The following is a 12,412-nucleotide window of genomic DNA, read 5'->3' as shown; positions in this document are numbered from 1 at the left end:
CCGTCCAGCCTAAGGGTTGATGGGCAGGCTGGGAGCCCAGGCGGGCCTCAGGAAAAGCATGAAACCTCGTTCACGGACGGGTTGAGGTTTCATGAGGGCCTTTAAATGTTTATCAAACAGTGTCACATGAGGGGACATGTCAGGGGAAATTTTTTTTATTACCTTTCCGTCAACTTTTTATTAGGAGCCAATTTCCCTGAGGCAGCTCTTTGCCTCAGGCAGATCTGTGAGCTCTTTTGCGCGAAAAAGTGCACTCCCGGCTGAGGGAATCCCCCCCTCGCCTGCACAGGAAGTGCATAATGCTTCCTGGTGGACATCGTGCTGGGCGGGCCTTAATTGGCCAGCCCACGTAAAATGGGGGTGCAGATCAGAAGGCCGGTGCCCGTTCCCGCACTCACCCAGTACTTAAAATGGCGGCGGGGCCTGTTTTGGTGGCGTCGATCGGCTACTCATCCGCCGCCGAGCCATTGGGGCCAACCCGCCCATCAAGGGCAAAATTCTGCCCATAGAAACTAGGAGTAGGAGTAGGCCATTTGGCCCTTCGAGCCTGCTCCACCATTCATTATGATTATGGCTGACCGTCCAACTCAATAGCCTGCTCCCGCTTTCTCCCCATACCCTTTGATCCCTTTTGCCCCAAGGGCTATATCTAACTCCTTCTTGAAAACATACAATGTTTTGGCTTCACTACTTTCTGTGATAATGAATTCCACAGGCTCACCATTCTCTGGGTGAAGAAATTTCTCCTCATCTCAGTCCTATATGGTCTACCCCATATCCTCAGACTGTGACCCCTGGTTCTGGACTCCCCCACCATTGGGAACATCCTTGCTGCATCTACCCTGTCTAGTCCTGTTAGAATTTTATAAGTTTCTATGAGATCCCCCCTCATTCTTCTGAACTCCAGCCAATATAATCCTAATTGACTCAATCTCTCCTCATATGTCAGTCCCGCCATCCCAGGAATCAGTCTGGTAAATCTTTGCTGCACTCCCTCTATAGCAAGTACATCCTTCCTCCGATAAGGAGACCAAAACTGTACACAATATTCCAGGTGTGGTCTCACCAAGGCCCTGTACAATTGCAGCAAGACATCCCTGTTCCTGTACTTGAATCCTCTGGCTATGAAGGCCAACATACCATTTGCCTTCTTTACCGCCTGCTGCACCTGCATGCTTACCTTCAGCGACTGGTGTACAAGGACACCCAGGTCTCATTGCACATTCCCCTCTCTCAATTTATAGCCATTCAGATAATAATCTGCCTTCCTGTTTTTGCTACCAAAATGCAGAACCTCACATTTATCCACATTATACTGCATCTGCCATAGCTTTGAGAAAAAGCATCATTGAAAGTGCTGCACTAACTTGAAACAGAATAATTTTAGCCTGCACAAGTTGAGGTTTTATTAGCTGAAGACATGACATAAGTTTGGACTGAATGTTTCAAAGTTACAGATCTGACTGGGGCATGATACTTTGGTGCAACCATTTTACATGGGTGGAAGAAATTGTCTCTTATCCCTTTCCATTTATTTTTCCCCTTTTTGCAGTGGATCCCTGATACCATTTTGTATGCCAATGATAAAGAAAGTATAAGGGAAGAATGATTGAGTTTCCGTCCATTACTCTGAAAGGTTTCTTAAAAGAAAACAATGAAAGCTATTTTTGAAAATGGCAATAACACCAGGGTAGATTATCTGATTCCCATTGTACCAATCTTTAGTTTCTTCTAAGTTTCAAGTTACTATCTAAATTTGATCATTTTCCAGATGAGCATTTTAGTACTCAAAGAATTGACGGCTTTTTCCAAGCATCTTGGTGTTTTTATAAATGGAAGGTGTTATAATCAGTATAGAGAACAATTTCTGTTTTTTAAAGAAGAATGGAATCCTCATGATGCCTACAGAAAGAAAACTGCTGGAAAAGATTTCATGTTTTAAACCTTTTAGTGTAACAAACTAACTGAAGCCAACAAATTCAAACATTAACAGGTGAAGGATTTAGAAAGGTAAATTTCAGTTTAAATCGTCAGTACAAGAAAAATATGCCTCATGTTTTGAGGGAGGTGATGGCATAGAGGTATTGAGACTGAACTAGTAATCCAGAGATCCAGGATGGTGCTCTGGGGACCCTGGGTTCGAATGCCACCATGGCAGATAATCAAATTTGAATTAAGTTAATAAAAATCTGGAATTAAAAGTCTAGTGATAACCATTGTCATAAAAACTCATCTAGTTTGCTTATGCTCTTAAGGGAAGGAAATCTGGTCTACATGTAACTCCGGATCCACAGCAATATGGTTCACTCTTAAATGCTCTCTGAATGCCCTAGCAAACAACTCAGTTGTATCAAACTGCTAGAATGTCAATAAAGAATGAAACAGACCACCTGACATCGACCTAGGCACCAGAAACAACAATGGCAAACTCGGTCCTGTCGCAGACAAATGTGAGCGCCACCATCTGGAAGTTCCCCTCCAAGTCACTTGCTATTCTGACTTGGAAATATTTTGCCATTCCTTCCGTGTCACTGGGTAAAAACCTTAGAACTCCTTCCTAAAAGCACCATGGGTGTACCTACACAACATGGACTGCAGCAGTTCAAGAAGGTAGTTCACCACTACCTTCTGAAGGGCAATTGGGAATGGGCAATAAATGTTAGCCTAGCTAGCAATGCCCACACCCCATGAATGAATAAAAAAATGTAATTGAAAGCACTCATGCAAATATAGGACCACATGCAACCTCAGTCTTTCTAATTCGGTCTTCAATTTGAGGGATCTTTCACTTCCCATCCAATTGTTTTGGCCCTTGTGTTGCATTTTCCTGCAGCTGTGTTCCATCTGAAGTCTCTGGACATAGTTATCACTGACTGGCACACATCTATGGACCCTTTCTAACTCTGTTCATGACAACCCTGGCACAGAATCCCCAGAGACACCCTTCTCTCAACCCTTCAATTGATCCAGTTGGTCCTGGCAATAGTGAGACAGCAGAAATGGGTTTTGTCCAATCTACAATTCCTTGCCCTTCCTGTATTCCATTCTCTGCTGTTTCCAACTGTGTAACACACAGTAACATAGGCCCTGCTTTATTCTCAGAGACCTGCTTCAACACCAGGATCTACATGAAGGCTGCCAAACAGAAAGCTCTTCCATTGTGAGAGAACCTTGCTTGTTTTCTCTTTACATGAATTCTCAGTGTTTTGAACAGAAAACACTGGCTGACTCAACCACACTGAAATTAGCTTTGCATTTACTCTTTGTTTCTTAGCTGTCTAATGTCTTAGTTGCCTCATGGCAACCCCAGGCCACATGAACAATTCTTGGAACCTAATGACATCATAATTAGGAAACCAACTAACCCTCTATCAGAATACTCTCTTTGGTGTTTGAGGGACATTGCACAAAATTAAGTACATGTTTCCCAAAGGACGTGGGTCATCAAAGAGGAAACCAAAAAATTATTCACCACCATCCATAAAAGATACACAAATTAGGAGAAAATAACATCTTTATATCTTCCACACTTGTGTATGTGCTGCAAAAAGCTGCTGTCCACCCGAAGATAGTAGGTCAACTTTGCATGATTCTGCTGATTTTTTTTCTGTTCTTTGATGCGCAGTTCATTTTAAAAGTTTATGGAATGCTTGGAACTAACTGATGTGACAAAATGATGTCAAAGTGTACGACAGGAAGCAGGCTGCCACTGACACATATTCTTATTTCATGTGTTAGTGGCATAGAATATGTTTTCTTCCAAGAAAACTTGGCCTCACCTTTTGCAATATGCAGAGCTTGAAATGGTTTTAAGTAGAATGTTGTTTCCGTCAGTTGAATTTTGCTGGTGTAGAAGTTTATAAATTACAGTGTGAAGAGCATCCAGCCACATGGATAAGAATGCAAGTGATAAAAATGGAGCTTTTACCTGGGACACTGATTTCAATAACATTCCTAATTAACCCAGATGGAAGCTGGCCCTAATGGGAAACAAATATGAAACCCGTAATGGGGTGGGGATGATTCCAGTTTCGCTGCTTGGGAGAGGCCTGGGTGACATCTGAACATCCCAAACTGCTTTACAATCAATGAAGTACTTTTGATGTGCACTCATTGTTGCAGGAAACATAGCTGTCCATTTGCACAGTAGAAGATCGCACAAAGAGCAATGCAATGAATGAATAGATCATTTGTTTATATGTTGGTTGGTTATGTTGTACTGGACAATTTTCTGAAGTTTTAAGTAGTCACAAGTACATAACAAGTAATTTCTTATCAGTTCTGCTTTCTTGCACCTATAACATAATGAGCCTTCCCGCAGATATGCCACTCTTCAGGTTTTAACTGATAGACTTTAACACCACTAATGAGGTGCTTGCTATAGAAACAGTAGGTCAGATGTAATTAGAAAAGGTGAATGTCTGCTAATTATATATTTTCCATTCTTGTCAGTACTGGGAGATTTCTTCTAATTTGTTACTCAGGTAACCTTGTTATCTTAGAGCATGGCTTTTCTTATGTCTGGATAATGGGATGCAGTAATTTTAGTATCATTAGCATGTTTCACTAGCACATAACTGTTCTTGGGTGGCAGGTTGTAAATGTAGCCTAGAAACCACAAGGGCCCAAACACTAATCACTGCGAAACTCTGCTTAGCACTTTCTCTGTTTCCTCATTTACAACTACTCAAGCTCGTGTTCAACCCTGCAACTTTAGTTTAATTAGAAGTCTTTTGTGTGGAACTTAAAAAAACTTCTGGAGATCCTAAATAAACCAATGATGTATGATGACCTTTTATTTGTAACCATTTTGAAGAAGTCAGAGGTTTGTCAGGCATGATTTGCCCCATCTAATTGTTTCCTTATGTTTCTTTCAAATTTATTTCCAGTTCTGCAGAACTCCTCTATGTTTCTTTCAAATTTATTTCCAGTTCTGCAGAACTCCTCAATGTCCAGTGATTCCTCCAATAACGGAGGAAAGACAGCCCACCCCACAATATCATTTGTTCAATTTCACACAATGACTAAACTGCTTTGACAATTTTGAGGCAGGTACCTGGACCTAAAGTAATAAGAAACCAACCCTTGACATGCTCTGCCAAACAGTCACATGATTGCTCCAGATGTCCACAATGAATTCCATTGAAACTGCAGAAACTGATGGTTAATGTCTCTTCCCAAAGCTGCACCAGATGGCCTGTCAATATACTCCTGCAGAAGGTGTTTTTTTCTGTGACAGCTGCAGCTTGGTTTTAGTCATGTTCAAAGGCTGTGGATTGAAATAACTTCAAATCGAGGCTCTTAATGGACCTTACATACCCTTCAAGAGTATTTACATCTCCATAAATTTGTGACTCTGATAATGTGGGTTAAGGCCCTTGGAACAGTGAACATATCATCTGTTTGAACTCAATACAAATTTGAAATGGCCCTGCTGAGTTTAAGTGTCCCTCCTGTGTGTTTCACAACCCTTCCTCCTGCCAGCAAAAATGGGATCTACCAGAATTGGGGGCGTGACCCGTTTGGGTCCCTCCTGCCATTTTTAAAGGCCCCCAGAGTCAGCTTGACTCTGCGAAAATCTAGCCATTTAACTCTCCTTCTGCTTGCCATTGCATTATTTGTACCAACTATGCCTGTTTTCTAACTGGTGTACTGTATTTGCTGTTCATGGTGTGGTCTTCTCTACATTGGGTAAAACCAAATGCAGACTGGGTGACTCCTTTGCAGAGAATCTCTGTTCACCTTGCTCCCACTTTGCATCAGGCCAAGGATAGAAAGATCAATGTCCTAATGATGCTCACTGCAAGCTAGAGCATCAGGACCTTCATCTTAGGACTGGGCACTTTACAGCCTTCTGGACTCAATGTTGAGTTCAACACTTTATATTATAACCCCTGCCCACATTTTGTTTCATTTCTCTTTGTTGGCTTCTCGCTTATTTCCTGTGCTTTCAGGCAGCAGCTATTCAGGATCCTGCCATTCTCACCTCCTCTGCTCCATTATCATGCTTGCTTGCTTTCTATCTATCACTCCCTCTGACCTTGGTGCTATGCAACCTTTTGTCACAATCCTGCCCTTTCGTTGTTCTTCCCACCTCCCCCACCTTTTCACTTGTATAAAACCTGTTACAGTATTTTCTGTTTCTATTTCAGATTTTCAACATTTGCAGTATTTTGCTTTTGTATATCTTTTCTATTAAGTTGCTTGCATTAATTTGCCATATTCTTTTACACTAAATACAGAAGACATTAGGGAAATTTTCAGGCAGCCCAATTACAAGTTCACCATCTGTTTTGTAGTCTGTAAATAGCAAGGAAGCCCATGGATGCATACATTTTATTTGCTGGGTCTTTATTCTGCTGTGCTTCTAGCTAAAGTTATAAAATTTGTAACAGTACCTAACAGTTCTGAAGAAGAGTCATACGGACTCAAAATGTTAACACTGTTTCTCTCACCACAGGTGCTTCCAGAGTGCTGAATTTTTCAAGCATTTTTCTGTTTATGTTTCAGATTTCCAGCATCTGAAGTATTTTGCTTTTACTATAAAATTTGCAATTGTACAGAGTATCAAGACTAATCAGGTCACTGGTTCTTATGCGCATTTATTTTGGTCTTGTTGTGAATGAGTGACCTACATAATATCTGCCATAAATGCTATGTTAATCAGAATTAAACAAAGGCTCACAAAATGGTGTTGAAAAACCATGTAAAAACTGAAACCACACCACTTTCCTCAATTTGATTTAAATTAAATATTCTTTTCACTATCTGTTCCAAGTGTATTTACATTGTCCTAATGCATCTGGACAATCAACTTATATACTCTTAGTTGAATACAGCAGTTCTATCTTCTGCCATTTGAAATGATTGATGCATTATATTACCAGCTGTCAGCCTATGTGGAAGGACAGTTTCACTAAACATCCAGTTCACATTGTTGCACTACTAAAGGCATTTTAAAAAAAAATCTGCCAATTTACATTTTAAATGAATTGTTCAAAATGCAACTTCTGGGATTATAAATGTGTTATTGATGCATATCTTGATGAAGCTTTGGGGCAAAATGTGAAATTATAAAAAGTAGTTGGTGCTTTAGCTCAATCCATGAAATTGCAGAGTATCTACCTACAAAAATGTTGTCTACCACCTTGGATTAAAAATGAGATGAGGCCCTATTGATTAGGGGGTGGAATTTATTACCTTTTCCACAAGCACAGCTTTCTAGATCTCACACTTCTAATGGAATGCAGTAAAATGTTTATAGCTGCTTTCAACTAATCGATTTAATTTTATGCAAAATTGAAGAGATAGCAAATATAACTTTAACTGATTTTCCATACATTTAATATTGACCCTCTTTGACAATGAAAAGATCTTGCTTATGTTTTCATAGTAATCTTCATGGTTTCAGCAGCTTGGCTTTTATGTTTTCTACTAGTTTGTCTCTTCGATTGGCAATGAGCACTGAGATTACAGTAATTTTTCCCCCTAGTTACACCACGTAATGTTAGAATTATATAGCACAGTGGGCTAGTGAGCACATTTTTGACACCTGTGACTATCTAAATTTGTGATGAAAACCACTGACTCCATCCTTCTCCATGGTAACTGCCTAAGGCTGAACCAGTCTGCTTGCAAACTTGGTGTCATATAGGATCCTGAGATGAGCTTGCAACCACATATTGGTGAATCACTAAGACATTATGTTTCTACCATCTTAACATAGTACCACTCCATCCTGGCCTCAGCTCACTTGTTGCTGAAATCCTCAACCAGGCGTTTGTGTCTAGACTTAACTATTCCAATGCATTCCTGACTGGCCTCCCATTTTCTACTCTCCTTAAACTTGGGGTCATCCAAAATTCTGTTGCCTAATGTCCTAATTTGCACCAACTCCCATTCACCCACCACTGCTGTGCTTTCTGACCTGCATTGGCTTCTGTTAAGCAACACTGATTTTTAAAATTTTCATCCTTGCTTTAAAATCCCTGCATGGCCTTGCCCATCCTTACCTCTGTAACCTTTACCAGCCCCACAGCCCTCATATCAACACTTCTCCAATTCTGGCCTTTTCAGCATCCCAAGTTTAATCACCCCACCATTGGCTTTCAGCTGACCTCGTTCCTGATCTCTAGAATTCCCTCCCTAAACCTCCCCACCTCTCCACCGTTCTCTCCTCCTTTAGGATGCTTCTTAAAATCAAGCCTGCTAGGTAGACTACAACCTGTGTTTGTTGTGGGAAAAGAAAATGTGATGATGGCTCAAAGTCTGTTGTGTGGGCACTGGAATTAAAACCCTTTATCCTAAAGGAAAGAAACTTTAATTACATCTAACCCATATAAGGCTAAGGTTGGGATCCAAAACGTTGACATTCTACCATGCTAGCATCTCTCATTTTGTGAATACAAAAAAATGTCAGAATAAAAGCTGCAGCCCAAAGATCACAACAAAAGAAAGCAAATTAGAAGTTAACATTCAATGCCTTTCCTTTTTTCTCCTTTCCTTCCCCAGAATTACTATACTTGGGACTGGTGCAAAATGGCTGGCTGTTCTAGAAGAAAAAAATCTAAAACCAGGTAATACATTATCTAAGAAAATAAGTTTAATTTTGTTTTATGACACTTGTCATGGATTCCTACAGGTTATTTTATTATTTTGTTACACAAAATTAATGTTTTATTTGTAATCTATGTTATAGATAGGGCTGGATTTTCCCAATCTTGTCAGCACCCTGACATCAGCTTCATTTCCGGGTTCCGAACCCATCACGGGTCTGAGTGCGCCAAATATCAGTATTTTGTGAGAAGTAACCAATTAGTGGGTTGCCTCCACTATATCCATCCAATGACAGACAGCAGGAATTAAAAGTAGTCAGCCCCATTTACAGGGCACTGGCTTGGATTCAAACTGCAGCAACCAGAGAGAATCAGCCGTTGAGAGACAGTGTATCAGAGCAGTGACATGGCTGTCTGTTGTGGTAGGGCGACCCCAAAGTTCACCAGTGCTTCCTTTTAAGGTCATGATAGAGGTGGTTTGAAGCAGGAGCAACGTGTATTCGGAAAGCAGCAGGAGCTGACCTGCCTGGCAAACAAAAAAGGCGTGGCTGTAGGTTGCCAGAAAGGTCAGCAGCCACGGTGTAGTTACCAGGACTTGGGTCCAGTACAGGAAGTGCTTCAACAACCTTCTGCCTTCTGGCCATGTTAGTGTGAAGCAAAGCCGGGCTGTTGGCCATGAGTATCTTACAGTGATGACACACCTCTGAGCAGGAAGGCCCCAAGGCAGGCAGTGAATAGCTATACTGAGGAGATTATTGCCCATTGCCAACCCTTAGATGAGGGAACTAGACAGAGTGATATAAGCTTGGGGGGATGGTAACCAAGCCCTGGGCAAATGCAATGACAGGAGCAACACTTCTGACCCTGAATCAAGATGGGCTAATGGGAACTTTTAAGTGTAGCTGACCCCTCCATCCTCACATTGTAAGAGAAATGAGCGAGCAATGCCTGCGAGAGGAATCGTTCAGGGGCCAACCTGGCAATATTGACATCCGTAGAGGAGGAGGAGGCCCTTGACATTGGAAGGGTGGTTGTAGTGCAGGCAGACTGCGACAACGAGATTGGTGTGTGGCAGAGAGAGGGTGATAGTTTATTGACTGCTCCATGGAAGAGCTTTGGAGCAGCTTTCAACTCTGTTAAGTCATTTGCAGTAGATGGCACGTGAAGTCCTGAAAGATGTCTGCTGAAGCATCTGCTGAGACTAAGGAAGGCGAGTAACTGATGTTTTCTCTCTTACACATGGCTGATGTTGGAGGATCAGCAGCAGCTGAGTGTGGAGACCATGGCTACCTCAGAGGACGACCTGTACCCTGAAGAACAACCATCACACACAGTCAAGCACGCCCTCCACTAATGCAGATATACGCACCTTTGTGGGGCCTCCAGCAACTTTAGAATGGGTGGCACAGGGGAGCATCATAACACAACACGTGTGAGCAGGAGTAGGTGGTGTGAGGCAGCAGCAGTTAAGGGCAGTCTCCCTTGGAGGACAGAGGGCAGCTCCAGCTGTGCTTTTCCAGCAGGAGATGTAAAGCCTTGGGTGCCATGCAGGCCCTGTACAAAGCGGTGCTTGTGAAGCAACAACTGGAGATGTTTGGACAAATGGCAGAATTTTCCGAGATATTCCGAGGAAAATGGAGAAGTCCATTCATTACAGAAGCACTGCAGTATTTCAGGCATATGAGTGGTTGAGCTCCTGTATTGAAAGAGAGGGCTCATTCAGAGAGTCATATGTGGCAGTCCACTGAATGATGGAGGAATAGCAGACTGGCATGAGCAGATTATATGATGCATTCTGTAGCATTGACTGATCTGTTGCACTCATGTGCCGTATCAGGTGTTCTCACACACCTGGTAAGAGCAGATGTGCAGCTGGACCATGGAGAGGCTAAGGCAGGAAGGGATGATGTAAATTGTGTCACCACCCAAAGAACCCCACTTTGCTGCACACTCCATCGTCTCTTCGACTGAGACTCACAATAATGCTCACACCCCCAATGACCAAACCTGTCTTTGCATGAATATAGCTGCACAGCCCATTGCGGTGTCAGCACACACACAGCGTCCTCAAGGAAGGGTGCCACAGGCATCTCAGCTGCCAGGACACCTGTTTGAGCAGCCTGCCTCCACATCTGCTCCAGCCACAAGGGGCTTTTCATATAGGAGCTCTTGCAACAGGGCAGCAAAGGTGTTAACAACACAAAGGGGTTCATCTGGGTGCACATTATGAAGCTTTTATTAAATTCATTCATTTTAATTTGAGTAAAATTTCTATGTTTGGAAAGTGACATTTGTCCTTCATTTCACTAGGTCCTGTCTGTGAATGTGTCTGAGAGTGGCACGTGGTCACGTGCTCTTGCAGAAGGCTTGCATGCATGATGAGTGCTAAAGCCCATGAGAAGTGGATCTGTCCACTGTAGAGAGGGGCCTCTAGCATAAACTGGCAGTCCAATTTAGAGTCTCCCATTGGAGAATGCACAGTGATCAGGGGAAGTGTTGCTGGATCAGGGCATCCAGAGCTTCCTTGCCAACACAGTCATGGCCTCCACAAAAGTCTGATCCCTGGGCTGCTTTAACATGCCTATGGTTTGAGATCCTCATCTTCCCTTGAGGCAGATTCTTCCCCATAGACCTCCTCCAGTTCCACTCTTCTCTGGATGGCCATGTTGTGCAGAGTGCAGCAGACCACAACAATGCAGAAAACCCTTGAGCGAGCATACTGCAGGCCCCCCCCATCCCCCCCACCACCCTGATCAGTTAAGGCACCAGAACCACACCTTTTGCACAACAATGGCCTGTTCACTGCTGGTCCTTGTGCTGAGATGGCAGTTGTTATATCTCTTCCTGGGCTTCAGCTGTGGGGTTTTGCACTGAGGCCAGCAGCCATCTCTTAACCAGGTTCTCTTTGCCCACCAGGAGCCATCCACAGAGGCCATGTGGAATGAACAGCTGTGATTGCCTGAATGGATCATGACAGCTGCCAAGAAAGCTTGCACAAAACTGAAGGAAGTGCTTACAATGGCTGCACATGAACTGTGTGTTTAGTGAGCGGAAAACCTTCCTGTTGATGAATGTTTTGGACTGGGAGGACGAAGCTGTGTTGCAAACGTGTGCAGTCGATCACACCCTGCGCCTGAGGGAATCCTGTCATTGACCCCATGGCTGTCTGTGCTGACTGCTCACAACTGCACTGAAGATGATGAAGCCAAATGCCCTTACAAAAAGTGTATCCATCATCTGAAATATGCAGCGGTGGGTGGCTGGGTCAACTGTTAACTCTTGCAAAAAGCCTGAGGCAACAACGTTTGAAGTTGCTGTCAGCTTGACAGCTACTGGCAGAGAGCCATGAACCATGTGTCTTTCCCCCAGAGTGCACACAACTCAGCCACTGTCTGTCCCAATAGGCAAAACCTTCGGCAGCATTCCTGCTCTGACCTGCTCAGGAAGTTTCTGTGGATATTGCATTTTGGTCCCTTCTGTCCCTTGATCAGCACCTCTGTATCCACTGGTACTGCTGACTGCTCCCCACCTCTGAGTAGGTGGCTCCCATTATCAGAGACAGTGTCAGGCATTAAGACCTCAGCTGCCAAATGTCCTTCGCATCTTTATGAAATAGATGTTTTCCTAGATCCTCCCTTTCCATTATTAATGCTTCAAGAATGGCAGCTTAGTGGATGTGCAGGAGGTTCTACTTAATAATTGCTCCTGATGCTTCAGTCAAAGGTTCCAGCTGTTCAACTGCCTCATCTGCTTGGATGAGATGCTGAGACAGCATATGACCCGTGCACCTTTGGTAAGATCTCAATTCTTAATTAAGCTATCTCTCAATTGCCACCTTAATTAGCTTAATTGTCACT

General features: G+C 43.0%; 1 protein-coding gene across 1 annotated transcript in view; it reads left to right on the top strand.

Annotated features, from left to right (window-relative positions):
- Positions 1-12,412, top strand: part of aacs (acetoacetyl-CoA synthetase) — a 151,302-nt gene that overhangs the window by 106,446 nt on the left and 32,444 nt on the right. The window contains exon 11 of the mRNA XM_041203593.1: positions 8,512-8,576. Coding sequence (XP_041059527.1) covers positions 8,512-8,576 — 65 coding nt within the window. The remainder of the gene's footprint in view (positions 1-8,511; positions 8,577-12,412) is intronic.

This window comes from Carcharodon carcharias, chromosome 13, assembly GCF_017639515.1.
Source record: "Carcharodon carcharias isolate sCarCar2 chromosome 13, sCarCar2.pri, whole genome shotgun sequence".
Taxonomy (NCBI): Eukaryota; Metazoa; Chordata; class Chondrichthyes; order Lamniformes; family Lamnidae; genus Carcharodon; species Carcharodon carcharias.
The sequence above is the reverse complement of the archived record's forward strand: the minus strand, read 5'-3'. Positions and strand labels throughout refer to the sequence as shown.